At 33.6% G+C, this 16,743-nt stretch overlaps 1 protein-coding gene across 1 annotated transcript in view; it reads right to left on the bottom strand.

The window, feature by feature from the left end:
• The window catches only part of LOC107454047 (voltage-dependent T-type calcium channel subunit alpha-1I), a 345,752-nt gene that overhangs the window by 13,079 nt on the left and 315,930 nt on the right, over window positions 1-16,743 (bottom strand). The window contains exons 20-30 of the mRNA XM_071181078.1: window positions 15,416-15,608; window positions 14,492-14,676; window positions 12,081-12,207; window positions 10,551-10,679; window positions 9,163-9,252; window positions 8,848-9,040; window positions 6,952-7,103; window positions 5,139-5,248; window positions 4,926-5,056; window positions 2,493-2,642; window positions 299-420 (exon numbers count right to left, since the gene is read on the bottom strand). Of these exons, the coding sequence (XP_071037179.1) occupies window positions 299-420; window positions 2,493-2,642; window positions 4,926-5,056; window positions 5,139-5,248; window positions 6,952-7,103; window positions 8,848-9,040; window positions 9,163-9,252; window positions 10,551-10,679; window positions 12,081-12,207; window positions 14,492-14,676; window positions 15,416-15,608 (1,582 nt within the window). The remainder of the gene's footprint in view (window positions 1-298; window positions 421-2,492; window positions 2,643-4,925; window positions 5,057-5,138; window positions 5,249-6,951; window positions 7,104-8,847; window positions 9,041-9,162; window positions 9,253-10,550; window positions 10,680-12,080; window positions 12,208-14,491; window positions 14,677-15,415; window positions 15,609-16,743) is intronic.

The following is a 16,743-nucleotide window of genomic DNA, read 5'->3' as shown; positions in this document are numbered from 1 at the left end:
ACTTACTTTTTAATTCTTATTAAGTAACACTTATTCTAATTAATGGAACGTTTTAATTATAGAATTTTTTTAAAATCCGAAGCCTGATTGCTGGTTCAACATGGAAGATTTTCCTTTTTTAAAATTATTAATTTAAATCTTACAAATATTTCAACATTATACTTTTGATAAACAAATCATTAAGTAATTTTGATTTATGTTTGTCAGAAAAAGGCAAAACGGGAAAAAATTTATAATTAAATAGGGTAAAAATAAACAAAAACTAATTTAAAAAATAGATAATTTAATGAATTTTTACTTTCATGATTCCATTCCAGTTATCCCCTGTGGCAACACGAAAAAGAGTTAGAAATGCCATTCCAAAATCTTTGAAATGTGCATGTTCTCCCAAACCTTCACAGGGCAAATCTTCAGTGCATTCTAAAAGAAAAAATAATATTAGATAAGCTTAATTGTATTTCTTAATACTTTTTTGGCAAAATTGTTAAAATAGGAAAGATGCTTAAAGCTGTTTTTCGAAGGCATCCTTCGTAATATAATTCGTAATATCGTATTACTCCAATACTGCATTACCTAGGCTCATAAAACTTTACAAAAACAGAGAATAAAGCAGTGATTTTGATAATTTTAATCTTGGTGGGAAAATGTCGCTAAATTGGCAATTTTTTTAAAAAAGTTTAATAACTCTTAAAATATTTAAGCCATTTGTCGGTTCTAAAGCCCAGATAATTCTTCACGACAAGTTTATAATTTAAAATCATCGCATTGCTTCAAGTGTAAGGCACTTAAACCATGGCTCTTTCTAAAAATTTTCCTTGGGGACAGAGTTTCAAAAAACAGCGCTAAATACCAGACACAGTCATGCATTTCACTAATAGAAATAAAAATTAGATTATTGTCAAACGTCTAAAAGTAAAACTATCAACTGCCCAAAACGACTCCCAGTTCCAAATCTTGTGATTGATGATTAGATTTCAAGTTAAAAGGGTTAATTTTGTGCTATTTACAGTTACTTAACTGATTGTCGATTCACTGTTTTTTTAGCCAATAAATCGGCAATCTGTTCTGTTGTCAGGGTGCCTTGGCTCTACAAACATCTCCTTCTTTTGGAATGTTAAAACGATTAATAAAAGATACCATGCCTGAGGAGTTCGAAAAGAACCCCGCTCTCAGAGCAATTCAAAAGTCTCCGATAGAGCAATTATCTCTAGTCTCCAAATGGCCCAGGCATAAAATAGTGGCTGAGTTTCGACTCTTCATTGGTCATGGTTGTCTCTTGAAACTCTTGAGCCGTTTCCGTGTAGTTTCTCAACCAAGTCTTATCTGCAGTCTTTATAATCTGGGACGTGTTATGAATGGTGACCATCTCATCCTATGTGGAACTTTAACCAAACGTTTTCAGGTGAATCCCAGCTGGGAGGTCAGGTGCCATTTGGATTTATAGACTATCGTTGCAGCTGCTTCTCTTGATCTTTTTTTCTCTACCTATGTTTGTTCTCAGTAAGGTTCCTTGTATTAATCGCTGTATTTTAATCTTGCCATTATGGAAATAAAAAAAAAGTTAAATAACTTTAATAAAAGCACAGATAATACCACATACATTGAAATATTACAGCTTTGATTCGATAATTAAGAGCTTTCGTCAGTGTCTAAACCCAAAGTCTAAATAGTCAGCGTCTAAACTAATAAAGAAAATCTGAGTTAAAGAAGAAAATTTGCTTATTTTCTGGTAAGTCATTTGCTAATCTGCATTGATGAGTGGATTGAAAGTCAGTCTTCCATTGCCTCTTTCCTAACTGTAGAATGTTTTCTTTTCATGTAACATAAGCGTGAATTGAATTCTCACAAATGAAGCCCTTAAGAATTCAGCTTTATCACAGTACTCCGAAGTTGGGTGTTCTTAGGTTTGGTTTAAAAGTTCAATAATGTTGTTACAAGCTTTTATTTCTTCCAATTCACAACATTGATAGACTAGTTATTGAAGTTAGAAATGAATTGAGCAACTTTCTTATGCACTATAGGTTCTTAAAAGTTTATAAAAGACACATAACCAAGATTAGTTTTTTTCTTCTTATACGCGCGTTATGTCTGATATCACATTTTTTCAAATAGCACTAGAGCGAGGTAACTTGCAACTAGCATAATCTCTTCTTAGACATAGCAGCAATGTATCGAGCATGTTTTTTTCTTTTAGAGACGTAAGAATGATGTAGCTGACATAATCGTTTCTTGGAGAGCTAATAAGTACCAAGCAAAGCTTTCTTCTTAGAGTAATATAGAAAAGAATGTATCCGCCTTCGTGGTGAAAACATGTAAGTGCATGGGTTTGAAGGGAAAAATAGGTGTTTCTGTCCTTAATTTTTTTTGTCCTGAAGAAACACTAAGAGTACTTAATTACCAGTAGTTATTATGTACTTTTAATAAGCTGATGATATCGGTGCTGCTTAAAACTTTACAATAAACCATATTAAAGGCAAAAATGATCTACTGACCTAGTTTTCCAAAAAGCTCGACTCCAAGTGCAGCAAAGATGAAAAAGAGTAAGAAGAATAGCAATCCCAGGTTGCCCACCTGGGGCAGTGCTTGCATGACAGTATCCAAAAGCGCTCGAATACCTTTGGCCATCTTCAGCAACTTTAAGACTGAAATATAATTGAAAATCTTAACTTGAAAACAATAGTGAGAGTTGAATTTATGGACCTCAACACATTAGATCATTGAATTCTGATAGAATAACTGTCTGAGTCTATTTGAATGCAATTTTAGAGAATATTTTTTTAATTAGAAATTGCAAAATTAACATATAATTATAATAATTTATGTAAACTAAAGTACCGTTTCAAATGCGCATGATCATCTACCTCAATAAGGGAAAGCACTCCTGAAATTATACAGGTAATGGGTTGCCATGCAAATGGGATATGCTCTGCCTCCTTACTATTATACATTTCTTCCCATTCATTGTAATTCCCCATTTATAATGATTTCCCATATATGCTGTGCCAAAGAGTGAGTAGAACAGACATGCATGGGACCTCATAACAGACTTACTCTGTGGTGTTTATGGGAAATTTCTCCTCAGACAATGGCACAACATATATGGGAAATGCAGAGCAGACTTTGTTGTGCTCTGCCTCCTCACCATTATACATTTCTTCCCATTTACTGTGATTAATCATTTATTATGATTTCCCATATATGCTATGTTAAAGAGTGAGTACAACAGACATGCATGGGACCTCATAACAGACTTACTCTGTGGTGTTTATGGGAAATTTCTCCTCAGACAATGGCACAACATATATGGGAAATGCAGAGCAGACTTTGATGTGCTCTGCCTCCTCACCATTATACATTTCTTCCCATTTACTGTGATTCATCATTTATTATGATTTCCCATATATGCTGTGCCAAAGAGTGAGTTCAACAGACGTGCATGGGAACTCACAACAGACTTACTCTATGGTGTTAAAGGGAGATTTCTTCTCAAACAAGCTCGTTGTTCAGCAATCACGTGGCGAAATTTGGTATCGTCGGGGAAAATGAATGGATTTCAGCTAGTTTTTAGTTGCCTAACAAATGGAAGAAAATCGATGGGACAAATACTTTTGCATACCTTGAAACAATTGTTATTACACATAGTGTTGCTGAAGAAGGCATTAAGAGCAGAATAATAGACACTGAACACTTTCATAATGCTTTTCAAGAGTATAGAAATCGCAATGTTTGAATATGAAACCAAAAAATACAAATATTCAATGCAACAGTGAAATCTTTTCTGCTATACGGAAAAGCAAACCTTGGAAACTAACAAAGCCGCAGGAAAACAAAATAGATGCCTTTCGAACAAAATGCTTAAGGAAAATATTGAAAAACTACTGGTCGAATAAGATAAGCCACATGGATCTATATCATAAATCCAGTATTAAACCATTAGCAATAGATATCAAAAAGAGACGATAGGGCTGAATTGGCCATATATTAAGAAAACATGTCAAAGAAAACATGTCAAGGAAAACGAGAGGAACCATATTGATCTAGTCACCAGATGGAAAGAGGAGGAGAGGTAGGCAGAGAACAACACAGCAAAGTATGGTGAATAATGAGAGAAACGAATTTAACTGGCAGGGAGATCGCACTGGACAGGAGGCACATGAGACCGAGATTGCGACTTCATGCATCTTTTAGACGCAATGAGTTTCAGGGCAAGGAGAGGCAACAGTGAAGAGGAAATTTATAAATGGATTCCTAATTAACCCAGAACATCATAGAGTGTTGTTTTCTTCGGTGTACTTTAGTCTTTAAAAATGCGTAAAATTCTTCTAGTTTCATTTATGAATATTTTTCTTTTGCATGATTTTGCAGAATATGCCGATTTTGTGAAAAAAAATTTGCTCTTTCTGTCATACAAAAATTACATATGCTTCTAAGAAATTTCATTTTTGAAAGAGGAAAAAAGCACAAAAAATATGAGGGATATTTAAATATTTACAAACAGGTCATGGAGATATCTATTTCATGGGAGGTTATAAACCACAATGAAAATATGAAGGATGTGGCTACATTATCTAAGTAAAAAAAAAAAAGAATTTTTAAAATTATTACTTTTGAAAGCTCGTTGGTAAAAAATGTGTAACTCTCTCATCAATGAAATAATAAAAATATATGACCATTAAAAAGCAAAGCAAAGTAAAAAACAAACAAACTTAGAAAAATTTTATATTACAAAACTTTTGTAAGAAAAAGATTTTTGTTTTTGAATGTTTTTTTTCTTCCGATTTTCACGTCACACGAGCTCCTGAAATGCTTAGGTTCAAAATTTAAATTGATCATAATTTCCTTGAAAACCATCGTAGGAAAAGATATCTAAGAAAATGTCTGTCCTGTATAGTAATAAGTAAAAAAATCAATCCTTGAATGTATACCTCTGGCAATCCTCAGAACACGAAAGACTCTGATGATTGTGGGATTGATGGGGATGAGATCAGATTCCATCTTCTCCAGAACAATTCCGGCGATAGACAGACCTACGATCATTATGTCTAATTGATTCCACCTGTTGATAAAAGAGAAGGGGCATAATGATTACAAAAAATAATAAACAATGAATGGAGTAAAGGAGCAAAAAAGAGACATACTTGTTTTTCAAGTATTTGAGTAAACCAAGAGCTACTATCTTCATACACGCTTCAACGATGAAGACGGCTGTGAAGAAGTAGTTGAATACTTTTAAGGCATACTCGAGTTTCTGAAAAGAAAAAACACATTATTATACATGATCCTGCTTGTAACATAAACATCTTTTGCTTCCTCCTTTTCAATTTGAGTTGTTGCTTTTCTCTTTTTCGTTAGAACCATTCTTCAAAGGTTCTGTTTTAATATGAAATAATGCTTTTTAGGGAATAATATGCTGTTTTGGTACTTGTGTAAGCTTCCGCCGACTTAAAAAGAGATACCAAAACAACATGATTTTTCGCCAATGATGGAAAACTATATACGAAATACATGTTTGTAACTTTGATATACCAAGATAACAACCATGTACAGCCAAAGTAATAACCATGTACATCCAAAGAGGCAACAAGCTATGATAATCGCATGCTCTAAAACTTTAATTTCATTTTTTTATACGTCGTTGTATGAAATTATATATTTTTGGGAATAATATGCTATTCTTATAGCTGCTGTGAGTTTGCAACTGCTACTCATAAACTGTTAGGTCAAGTTTAGCCTATCTAAAGCCAGCGTTGTCCACTCTTACTTTGAAAATGGCGCAAAACGTCAATAAGGAAAAAAGCCACAGTTTTGTGAGAACGAAAACCGTTTGTTGTCTAATTTTTTAATATTTAAAAACTTACTCCAATGCTGCATTAGTTGGGCTCGTAAAAATTCGAAAAACTGAGAATAAGACAGCAGTTTTGTTAATTTTCATCTAGGGGGAAAAATCTTGCTAAATTGGCGATTTAAAAAAAAGTTTAATAACTTTTTTTTATGTCATTTGTCTGTTCTAAAGCACAGATAATTCTTTACGGCAGGATTATTTATATAGTTTAAAATCATCACATTGCTTCAAGTGTAAGATACTTAAACTATGAGTTTTTTTTATTTTCCTTGGTGACAGAGCTTAAAAAAGCGTTAAATATGTTCTGGTTACAATGTGGAACGAATCTGGGTTTAATTAGGCAGTATTCCCGCCAACTTTCCTGGTCGACGGGATTTTACCAAAGAACCACTGTTTTATAACTTTTAAGAGTGTTTCATGTCAGCTAAGTATTTTCCATTTTTAACCAGTGTTCTCTATACCAATTACAAAAATTGGCGCAGAATGTCAATGTGATGTTAAACTTTGTGTACTTTTAGAAGTTTAAAAAATTCATTACGTCAAGATGATTTTTAAAAATATAGTTTTTCTTAGAGTTTTAAGCACTTAAATTGCGTTTTTTCTTTATTTTCCTTGGCAAAAAATTTTGATGTACACATTCTTAACTTCAATACCAACAACTTCCACAACCACAACACTAATGGGCAAATTATTGAGTCTTCATTTATTGAACGACAGTATCGATCTCTGATCTAGAATCTTGTGCGGAATCTAGAATTTAGCATTAGCTCACAGTTTAAATATACAAAAATAGTAATAAAGAACAGGAAGAAGTTCTTCGGTGAAAAAAAAATTGGTTTTTTCGAAAAGGTGTTTAGTCCTGGTAAAACTCAATTTATTTTTTGAAGACAAATTTGTCTGACAATAGTTGCAAAAAAAAAAATATGTGCCTTAATTTTATGAGGTATTAGTATTTTCCATAAGATTAGCAAAAAACGTTGAAAAGTTTTTTCATCACTTCATTTTTTCAATATTAAAATAATTCTATTTCATGTAATGTTTTCTCCTAAATAATTAGTGACAAATATTGAAAAAAAAAATGCAAGAATAATATAATATGAATACCGTACCTTAGGCATCATGTAAAATTCCATGGCCATGGTGACGATGTTTAGCCCTATGACAGCAGCTATAGCTAGGTCGAAGTATTTGCTTGTTATGATTTTATGAATGAAGAGGCGGGGCTTGGAGTAATTAATGTAATAGGGTGGCTGTCTCATCTCTGTTAAATAAAAATGTCAAATGAGATGGGATTAAATGTAATATCAATGATAGATGAAATTGTGATGCCACAATAGGCATTACATATTTCCTATCTTTTCAAATTTCTTTAATTTCTTAAACTTATTTTTTTTAATCCTACTTAATCAAATTTTAATTAAATTATTTTTTTAATTTTTATTACATTTTGTAAAAAGCGAATATGAAATATTTCATTCTTTTCTTATCGATCAACGTAAAGGTTAACTTTTTATTTCAATAATGCAAGACTCATTGATTCACTGTCGAGACTAATCGAAAACAGAAATCTATTTATAACTCTTTATTCTTAATTTCTTACCACAAATAGGTTTCAGTTACAAGTTTGTACTAATTCTCACAGTCTTGTTGGCAATTCGCGATCGCCAAAGTATTTTCAAATATGATATTGATTATAGGGGGTTGGCTTTATTTTTGGCTATGTTATCTTTCGATAAATCGCCAACCATAGACCTCTTCTCATGCTCCTAACTGTCAGTTGGGAACAATTCATTCACTTTTCACTTTCCAATTTTTGTCGACTGGGAGTGTCCTTTTGGGCATCTCAGCCCCAACCGTGTAACAGGAAATGCTAACTAAAAATTTTCAATGTAAGAGAATGTTATATCGTGATCCCTTTAAGGGATTTCTTTTCTTTATTACTTTTATATTTTTGAATTATTACCATTTTCAATAATTAATGAACCAATTTTTATGAAACGATTTTATACGATTCTCTGAGATAATTATCATTTTATTACATCCAAATTAAGATGTATCTGTTACGGCCAAAAAGTGAATAATGCTACCTGTACAAATCCACTAATTAATTTAAAACGATCGCCGCTACAGCAGAAATGAAAATTGAATTTTGTAAATATGCATGAAGATAGAGAACAAATAAATTTTTTTAAACATTTTCTGCGAAAATACAAAAAGGTGATGCAGAGTAATTAGCGATGCAGAAATTATTTTATTGAGCATGCTTATTTTACATTTAATTAAGCTTATCCAACAGAATATTAATTTCGAGCTGATTTTTCTCAAGGTGTGTCAATTTTTTTTAAAAAATGACTCAACATTTAATAAATTAAATGTAGAAAGCCGAAAAAAGATAGAACTGTACGGTTGCATTATATAAAAGCGGTTGCATTATATAAAAGAAATAATTTATTCTCACCAAGTTTCGAAATTAATTAGAAAGATCATTATCAATTGGCGCTGCTAATTGAGAAAATGTTTTCGAATTATTATTTGCGTGAGAAACACTACTTGCTGCTCCTTTTGAAGACAAAACTGGTTGATGTTCTTGAAGATTTCAGTTAAGATGATTTGGAATTCATCGGAAAATATTACTTTGCAATTTTTTTTATTTATGAGTGCCATCTGTTGACGAACTTTGTAACAAATATAGAAATTTGATGGCAATAAATTTGTTTCCACATATAAACTTAACAAAGCGTATTATTTTTTATCTCTTTTTGTTTCTTTCAATTGAATTTTAAAACCATCCGTAATTTTTTGCACTTCAGTGCCTTCTTTTCTGGACTTTTTTTAAAAAAAAGTTTGTTTCTTTCTTTACTTTATCTTTTGTGTATTAGTTAGACAATAAATTTTATGCTTTTTTCAGAGATATCTTACATACAGACTGTGTTTTAGATAATTTATTAAACTCAGACTATAAAAGTGGTAGGAAAAAAGGGACTTAAAATATGTAAAAGTCTCACTTCGGCGCTTTTTGTCCATCTTTTTGGCTCTTTTGGCAGCTCTTCGAGCCTTCTCCTCTCTTTCTTGCTGCTCTCTACAGCGATGAAAATTCTCCACAACAACGCCAACGAACATATTTAGTACAAAAAAGGCCACCAAAAGCAAAAAGGATATAAAATACAGCAATCTCCATTCGTTGTAATTCTCTATTGGCTGTGTATAAGTAAAAACAGTTATATTTTTTTATAAAAAAAGAACAATTAAATAAATACAATAACTATAAAAATTCTATTTATTTTTACTACAGAAATAAAATGTAACAAAGATATAATTACTTGTTGATCAACTCCAACAGCGTCTAAGCCTGTATACATTATATTGACCCATCCATCTTTAGACGAAAGAACAAACAATGACATGAGTGCCTGATAAAAAAAAATCATTGTTGTTATCAACTGCAATATTTGTCTGAGGTTAGAAAGGAATGCAAAAACAAAATAAAATATAATCGGCAAAATTTGTTTGATTTACATTGGATCTGGTAAGCCCAAAGAAAATGTGTTAATTAATGAAATGTAACAGAATGTCTTTCTAGTAAGGCTGTTTTTAAATTCTTAAAATTATGATGAAGTAGCTTTCAAGCATCCATATACAAATAATTTGGGGTGTATGATATTCTATATGATATTTTGTCCGAGTGATATCTGTCTTTCGATATTTTATTTGTGTGAAGTTCTGTTAAATTATATTTTGTTTGGCGCGAGAATTTGTCCCACGAGATTTTCCTTCCATGAGATAATTTCATACTTCACGATATTTTGTACATATGAGATTATACTGCACGATATTCTGTACATATGAGTATGTTACACGATATTTTGTTCAATTGACCTATGGTATTTTGCTCATAAGAGACTATGACCCCACAACATTTTGTCCTTGAGAGATTATGCCCATGATTATTTGTGATTGAGTCCAGGATATTTTTTTAAGTGTACTACGAAGTAAGAATATGTTTCACAATATTTTGCCCGAATAAGATTGCTTTTCATGATATTTTGTCTACATGACATTTTGTCTCACTATCTATTGTTTCCGCAAGATTTTATCTAACAGTTTTTGACCAGATCGTTTTTTGCCCTTATTTCATCGTTTTATTTTGAAATATTACAAAATTTTTCGTAGTGACAAAATGTTATTAAAAAAGCTCATTGAAGTAAGAAGATTTGAGTTTTAACAAGATTTATGCACACGATAATTTGAGATTGTATCTACGATATTTTATTTAAGTGTTCTACGAAATAGAAGTATGTTCCACAATATTTTGCCCGAATAAGATTGCTTTTCATGATATTTTGTCTACATGAGATTCCGTTCCACTATCTATCGTTTCCGCAAGATTTTATCCAACAGTTTTTGACCAGATCGGTTTCTGCCTTTATTTCATCGTTTTATTTTGAAATATTACAACATTTTCTGTAGTAGCAAAATGTTATTACAAAATCTCATCGAAATAAGAGATGCTTAACAAGATAAGGTGACATTTAGCGAGAAATTAATTTACTTCGCTTGATTGTCGTGCTATCCAATTTAACAGACAATCAGAGATTTGGGAATTATTTCGGGGGCGGAATTCTTTTTTAATCTTAAACGATATTGTCAGAGAGAGTTGGCTGATTCGATTTTTGTTTAGGCAATCGTATAGAAAACAAAGAATACTTGCCTGCCCCAAATTATCAAAGTTGTACTTTCTGTTAAGCCACAAATTTCTAGAATCCTCAAGGCATTCAGACTTGTTACGAACTTTAGAAGCTGCTGGACCCTCGCAGTAGAACATGCTACCCTTGAATAGCTATCAAAAAACGATAATGTTGTTAAAGTTTTTACATTTTTAAAGAGCATTTATCATTCTTTTTTGTTATAATGAAGTTTTCTTTATAAACCTCATAAACTCATTAAAATCTTTGTGAGAATGAAATGTGAAAATATTAACGTTAGGGGTTCTATATTGATATTTAAATGAGCGTGAAAAATAATCGTTTTAAAACTTTAATCCAATCATTATGGAGGACAATAAAAGCACACTAGCTTGTTTCTCTTATTGGACTGTAATGAACAGAGCAAAAAAAAAAAGAAAAAAAACGGACCTTCCTGAAAAACTTTTGAGCTAATGATCGGATCTATACGTTCTAGTACTCAATCTTATTGGCTCGAGCGGGTAACCTCAAAAATGGTAATTAACACGTTCACTCCGGGGTGACCCAACGGTGGGTCACGCTAGATTGTCTAATCTTGGCAGCGTATCGGAGTAAAAACTGGTAACAATAAATTTATTTTTTTAATTTTTTTCCGAGAATAATAAAAATCCATAACTACCAATTGCTTTTAACGGATGCAATTCTCATATTTAATTGCTTCTTCGCCGTAATAAATTTCCTTACAGTAAATTGTTATTGTTGAGAATAGATTAACTCCTCCCGAATATTATCTAATATTGAAATAGTTCTTCTACCAGTATTTTTCCTTTTCCCGTACCTGTATTTTCACTTTTCCCGGCGTGAACGTGTTAATAAGGGCAGACTATGTTTTAACTTACGAAATTAAACACTAAAACGCACTTTCTCTGAATAAACATACTGTTTTTTTGACGGATTCAGATTTTCGTTATATCTTCAGAACTTTTTAAGCAAATTAAAAAAAGTTTGCACGCAAGTATAAAATTTGTTTATCCTAAGATAATTCCATATTTTTCAGATCGCGGCTAAGCCGCATATTTTGGGGATCAGAAATCTGAATCCTCCTGAAAAAAGGTATGCTTATTCAGATAAAGTACGTTTTTGTGTCTGATTTCGTAACTTAAAACATCGTCTGCACTTCTCAATTGGCATAAATGTGGTCACCCCCTCGAGCCATTAAGATTGACTCCTAGAACGTGAAGATTTCATCATTAGATCAAAAGTTATTCAGGATGGTCCGTTTTCTTTCAGTTTTGTTGCGCACTGCTTTCCTCTTACGTTGACAACAATCTTCAGATTTTATCTTTAAATAAACTGGTTTTAGATGACAACAACCTATCCGTTGCTCTTACTGAATTCTGTAGTAGGTTGTTGGTCAAAGGTTCGAAATAATTTTATCCCTTCTCACCTTGTAATTTGTGAAACCAATTGCTTTTAGTTTTAGACTTCGTTTTCACAAAGTTTTTTATACAAGTGAAGATTAATGGTTTAATATATACTGTTAAATATGTACTTACCTGTACACCTAAAATACCAAAAATGATGAAAAATGTACAACAGATGAGAACGATGTTTCCTATAGGTCTAAGTGATGATAGTAGAGTCTGTACAACAAGTTTTAAGCCTGGAGCGCGATTAATCACCCTGTAAAACATAACCAGCTCATATAATAGTTATCTAAATTTTTCAAAATAGAATAATTTTTCATAGGTAATTTTCATGATCATTTTTCATAGATGATTAGTAATAAATTAACTATAAGCAAGTATATGTTAAAAAGTTAAAGGCAATGTGTTACATTTAATTAGAGTAATCATGGAAATTACTTTGTAATCAAGGTTACATGAGGTAATCATGACGTGTAACCGCAATTACTGTTGTTGTTCTTTCAAATGCCACTTGCCACACGGGCAAGCCTGCTTGGTGAAACCTAGCAAATTTAAGATAGAGTGTGCGCTTTTTGTTCTTCAGTGGCGCCATCTATGGCCAAGAATTCGACTTCTGCCACACCATACGTCGCACCCGTTCATAGGGCGGACCCATTTATACATCCATTCATTCATCCACAGATCGTAATTTTGACCTGAATCAGAGAACGATCGATCTCCAATTCAGTACCCCCAGAGGTTTTAATTTGTTATGGGAACATGGAGGACTTTTGCGACTTGACAGACTTAACGTGCATCAGTCACTTTACTACACGGGGAGTCTTCGGCCGGCGGCAATTACAATTGCAATTAAGATAAGCTTTAATTTAGAAAGTCAGAAGTACTATTCTAGCAGGAAACGAAAAAAAAAAGATCTGTGTGTTAGCAAGGCAGCAATTCTTCAGAGGACACACGGCCTGCCAACACATCTTTCTGTTGTCAGTGGTGATACCAAAAACTGATACCCATGACCCCGTAAAGGATAAACAAATAAGAAAAGGCAATAAGAAAAATAGAAATGTACATGCAAAGTAGAGAGTAAAAATTACAATTTGTTTTTACATTGTGAGCTTTAATTGTAAGAGATTGGTGCTTAAACATTAACATTTTATGAAAGCTCCTGATGAATAAAATGTTTTGCAATGTCTCGACACTAAAACAGAATAAATTTATCATTGATCAATTGCTTTGGGTGCTATTGGTAACTATGGGAACTATTGGTAAGCAACAATTAGTTAGCGTGTAGAACCTCTACTGACTAGAAAGACAGAATTAAAAAATATCAAGTGGATTTTAATTTAAATTTTATAACCGTCGTTGAACAGCCGACCCAATTTTGGGTATATGACTACTTCAACTTCGCAGCTTTGTAATTTTGAACCCAATCCAGAAGCCAAGAGAACTCCTGGATCAAGTAGAGGGAGAAATTTACCTTTGTGGAGGAATTTTTTTGATTGAACTAACTCGCATTTGTGTTACATGGAGAGGAAAACCACGAAGTCCTCCCACTGTTAGCCTGATGGCAAGGGGACTCTAACTCATGATCCGTCTACCACTGAGGATATTTTACGCCACCACTGTGGTCGGTGCAAGCTGAATGCGGAATTAGTATCGATCTGTCATCGCTGGGATTCGAACCCGGTTCATCTCCCTGGAAGGCGAACGCTCTATCCTCTGAGCCACCACGACTCATATTTATAAAATTTGTGGTCTAATTTATATATCAGACACATATACAATTTATTACCAATTTTGTGTCATTAAAATAACAGGCTCTGCTTTTTTTTAAAACAATTTTGTTTGGGGGATATTGACAAATTATGTAGATTCAATATATTAGTATATACACCGAAGAGCCATTACATTATGACCACCCTGCAAATAACATGTAGGAGCACCTTTAGCCCTCAAAACTGCTAGCACCCGCAGTGGCATTGATTAGCACAAGGTGCTGATAGGTAGTCAGAGGTATCTGGTACCAAGCGCTCACCAACTCGTCCTGCAATTTCCTCACATTGCGAGGGAGTAACGTTGCAGCACGAATTCGGTTTTCAAAGTAGGACCACAAATGCTTTAATGGATTAAGGTCAGGTGAATTTGGGGGCCAAGACATGACTTGAAAGTCATTGGAATGTTCCTCGAACCAATCCATGACGATTCGATCCTTATGACATGGTGCATTATCCTGTTGGTAAACACCATCTCCAGCAGGAAAATCTGTTGCCATGAATGTGTGAACCTGGTCTGCAACTATGTTTAAGTAGCTTACAGACGTCAGGGATTGTTCTATGAGGATTATGGGTTCTAATGTGCCCCATGAAAACATTGTTCCTGGGTGAGCCCATTGTTATAGATGGAGGGTGGTCATAATGTAATGGCTCTTCGGTGTATATTATAAAGTTCAATGTATTATAAATTTTGATATTTCATATATAATATTTACTTTTAATTATAAATGAAATCACAATACATATTGGAGAAAATAGACCGAATATTTGTACCTGAGAGGTCGTAAAGACCTCAGTAGTCGGAAAACTCGAAGAATGCCGAAAATTCTGGGACTACTTTCGGCAACCACAGAAAGAAGGAGGTCCACCAGGGATATTCCCACCACAAAACCATCCATAACGTTCCAACCACTCTTGAAATAAGCATTTGGTCCATACCACAGTCCTTTGGCGAGAACCTTAAGAAAAAAATGTACAATTTTGTTTAACTTAATTGTGGGAAATAAATGATTGCTGTTAATTTGCTGATAAAATAATAAAGCCAACTTGCAGCGTAGTTTTTAACACTTGAAAATGAGAATTGATATTTGCATGTAATTTATCCATGGAATTATAAATTCAAGTCACAGCGTAGTTCACTATTGGAAGATGAGATGAATTGGTAATCGCATGTAATTTGTATATGGAATAATAAATCAAACTCGCAGTGTAGTTTTTAACACCATATAGGAATTCGGATTGATTTATGATGGTCCAACATAAGAATAGCAACTTGCGTTGATGGTTTATTTATGTCGAACCAACACGAATTTCCATCGTCGTATCTTAGAAATCAAATGTTGGAAGGATCAGGAACAGCAACCATTCCAATGTAGGAATTCAAACTGATTTATGATGGTCCAACATAAGAAACTCAATTGGAACCATCATGGATTGTTGGTCCATGAGAGTCAAACTTCTCTTGATGGTTAACGATCATAGAATTAAAGTAGCACTTTCCATCAAGGAATGATGGAAGTTTGTTTGCATATCAAATACCATGAACACGCAATAGAAAATGTTGGATGGCGGTGAGCATCAAATGATGTTGGACCATCAAGAATCGCACTGAAACCAACATAAAGCGTGGAACCATCAAGAATTTTGACTTTGGTATACTTGGACAGCATTGAGTAAAGAAAGGCGGTGAGGACTCACTTTGACGGCCATCTCGAAGGTGAAGACAATGGTGAAGATGTAGTTGGCAGAGGTGAGGAATAACCTCTCGTAACTGTTGGGAGGTATGGTGGGTCTTTCCATGGCGAGGGTGACACAGTTTGATGCGATGAAAACTAAGATGGCGTAATCAAACCATTTGTTGGTAGCTATCTTCGTACACACACGCCGCACACTGAAAAGTAAATGCAGATGAAAGTAACAATAAAGTCGAGAGACTTTAAATGTTCATTAAAAATTACTTTTATTTTTCTACCGTTACAAAAGTGAGTTTGCACCTACATTGTGTTTCTATGGAAATCTTGAATTATCGATTTTTAATGACAGATTTGCCAAGACTTTTTGGTGAAAGCATTCTCGTGCTTGTTTATTTTTTGAATAATGTATAATAATAATATTATATATACAGGGTGTTTATAAAGTCCCGGACTAATTTTGATGTTTAATAACTCATAAAATAATAAAGATAGATTAAAATTAATAACATAAATGGTTAGATAGAGTCAAAAAGTTTCATGACTCTTGTCAATGAACTTCCATGTGTGCCCCCTTCGTCGCACGGAGAATATCAAGTCGATAGTCAATTTCACGCCAGGTAGCGGCAAGCATGTCGGCAGAGGCTATTGCTGTTGTAATTCTGGCTCTTAGGTCATCAATGTTCGACACAATCCTCCTGTAAACATTGTCCTTTATAAATCCCCAAAGAAATAAGCCCAGTGGTGCTATATCAGGTGATCTGAGTGGCCAAGGAATTGGACCTCCTCGCCTAATCATGGTTATTCAAAGAACTGGTCATTCAAAGAACTACGAACGATGATACCCCAATGAGGTGGTGCACCATCTTGTTGCAAAAAGACATGTGGCTGAAGCTCTTCTAGTTGTGGAAATACGAAGTTTTCCAACATGTCTAAGTATACGACTGATGAGACCGTCTTTTCTGTAGGCGAGGAGGTCTAATTCCTTAGCCACCCCGATCACCTGATGTAACGCCGCTGGACTTATTTCTTTGGGGATTTATAAAGGACAATGTTTATAGGAGGATCGTGTCGAACATTGATGACCTAAAAGCCAGAATTACAACCCCAATAGTCTCTGCCGACATGCTTGCCGCTACCTGGCGTGAAATTGACTATCGACTTGATATTCTCCGTGCGACGAAGGGGGCACACATGGAAGTTCATTGACAAGGGTCATGAAACTTTTTGACTCTATCTAACCATTTATGTTATTAATTCTAGTCTATCTTTATTATTTTATAAGTTACTAAACATCAAAATGGGTCCCAGACTTTATAAACACCATATATATTT

The sequence above is a fragment of the Parasteatoda tepidariorum genome, chromosome 5, assembly GCF_043381705.1.
Source record: "Parasteatoda tepidariorum isolate YZ-2023 chromosome 5, CAS_Ptep_4.0, whole genome shotgun sequence".
Taxonomy (NCBI): domain Eukaryota; kingdom Metazoa; phylum Arthropoda; class Arachnida; order Araneae; family Theridiidae; genus Parasteatoda; species Parasteatoda tepidariorum.
This window is presented reverse-complemented; position numbering and strand designations above follow the sequence as displayed.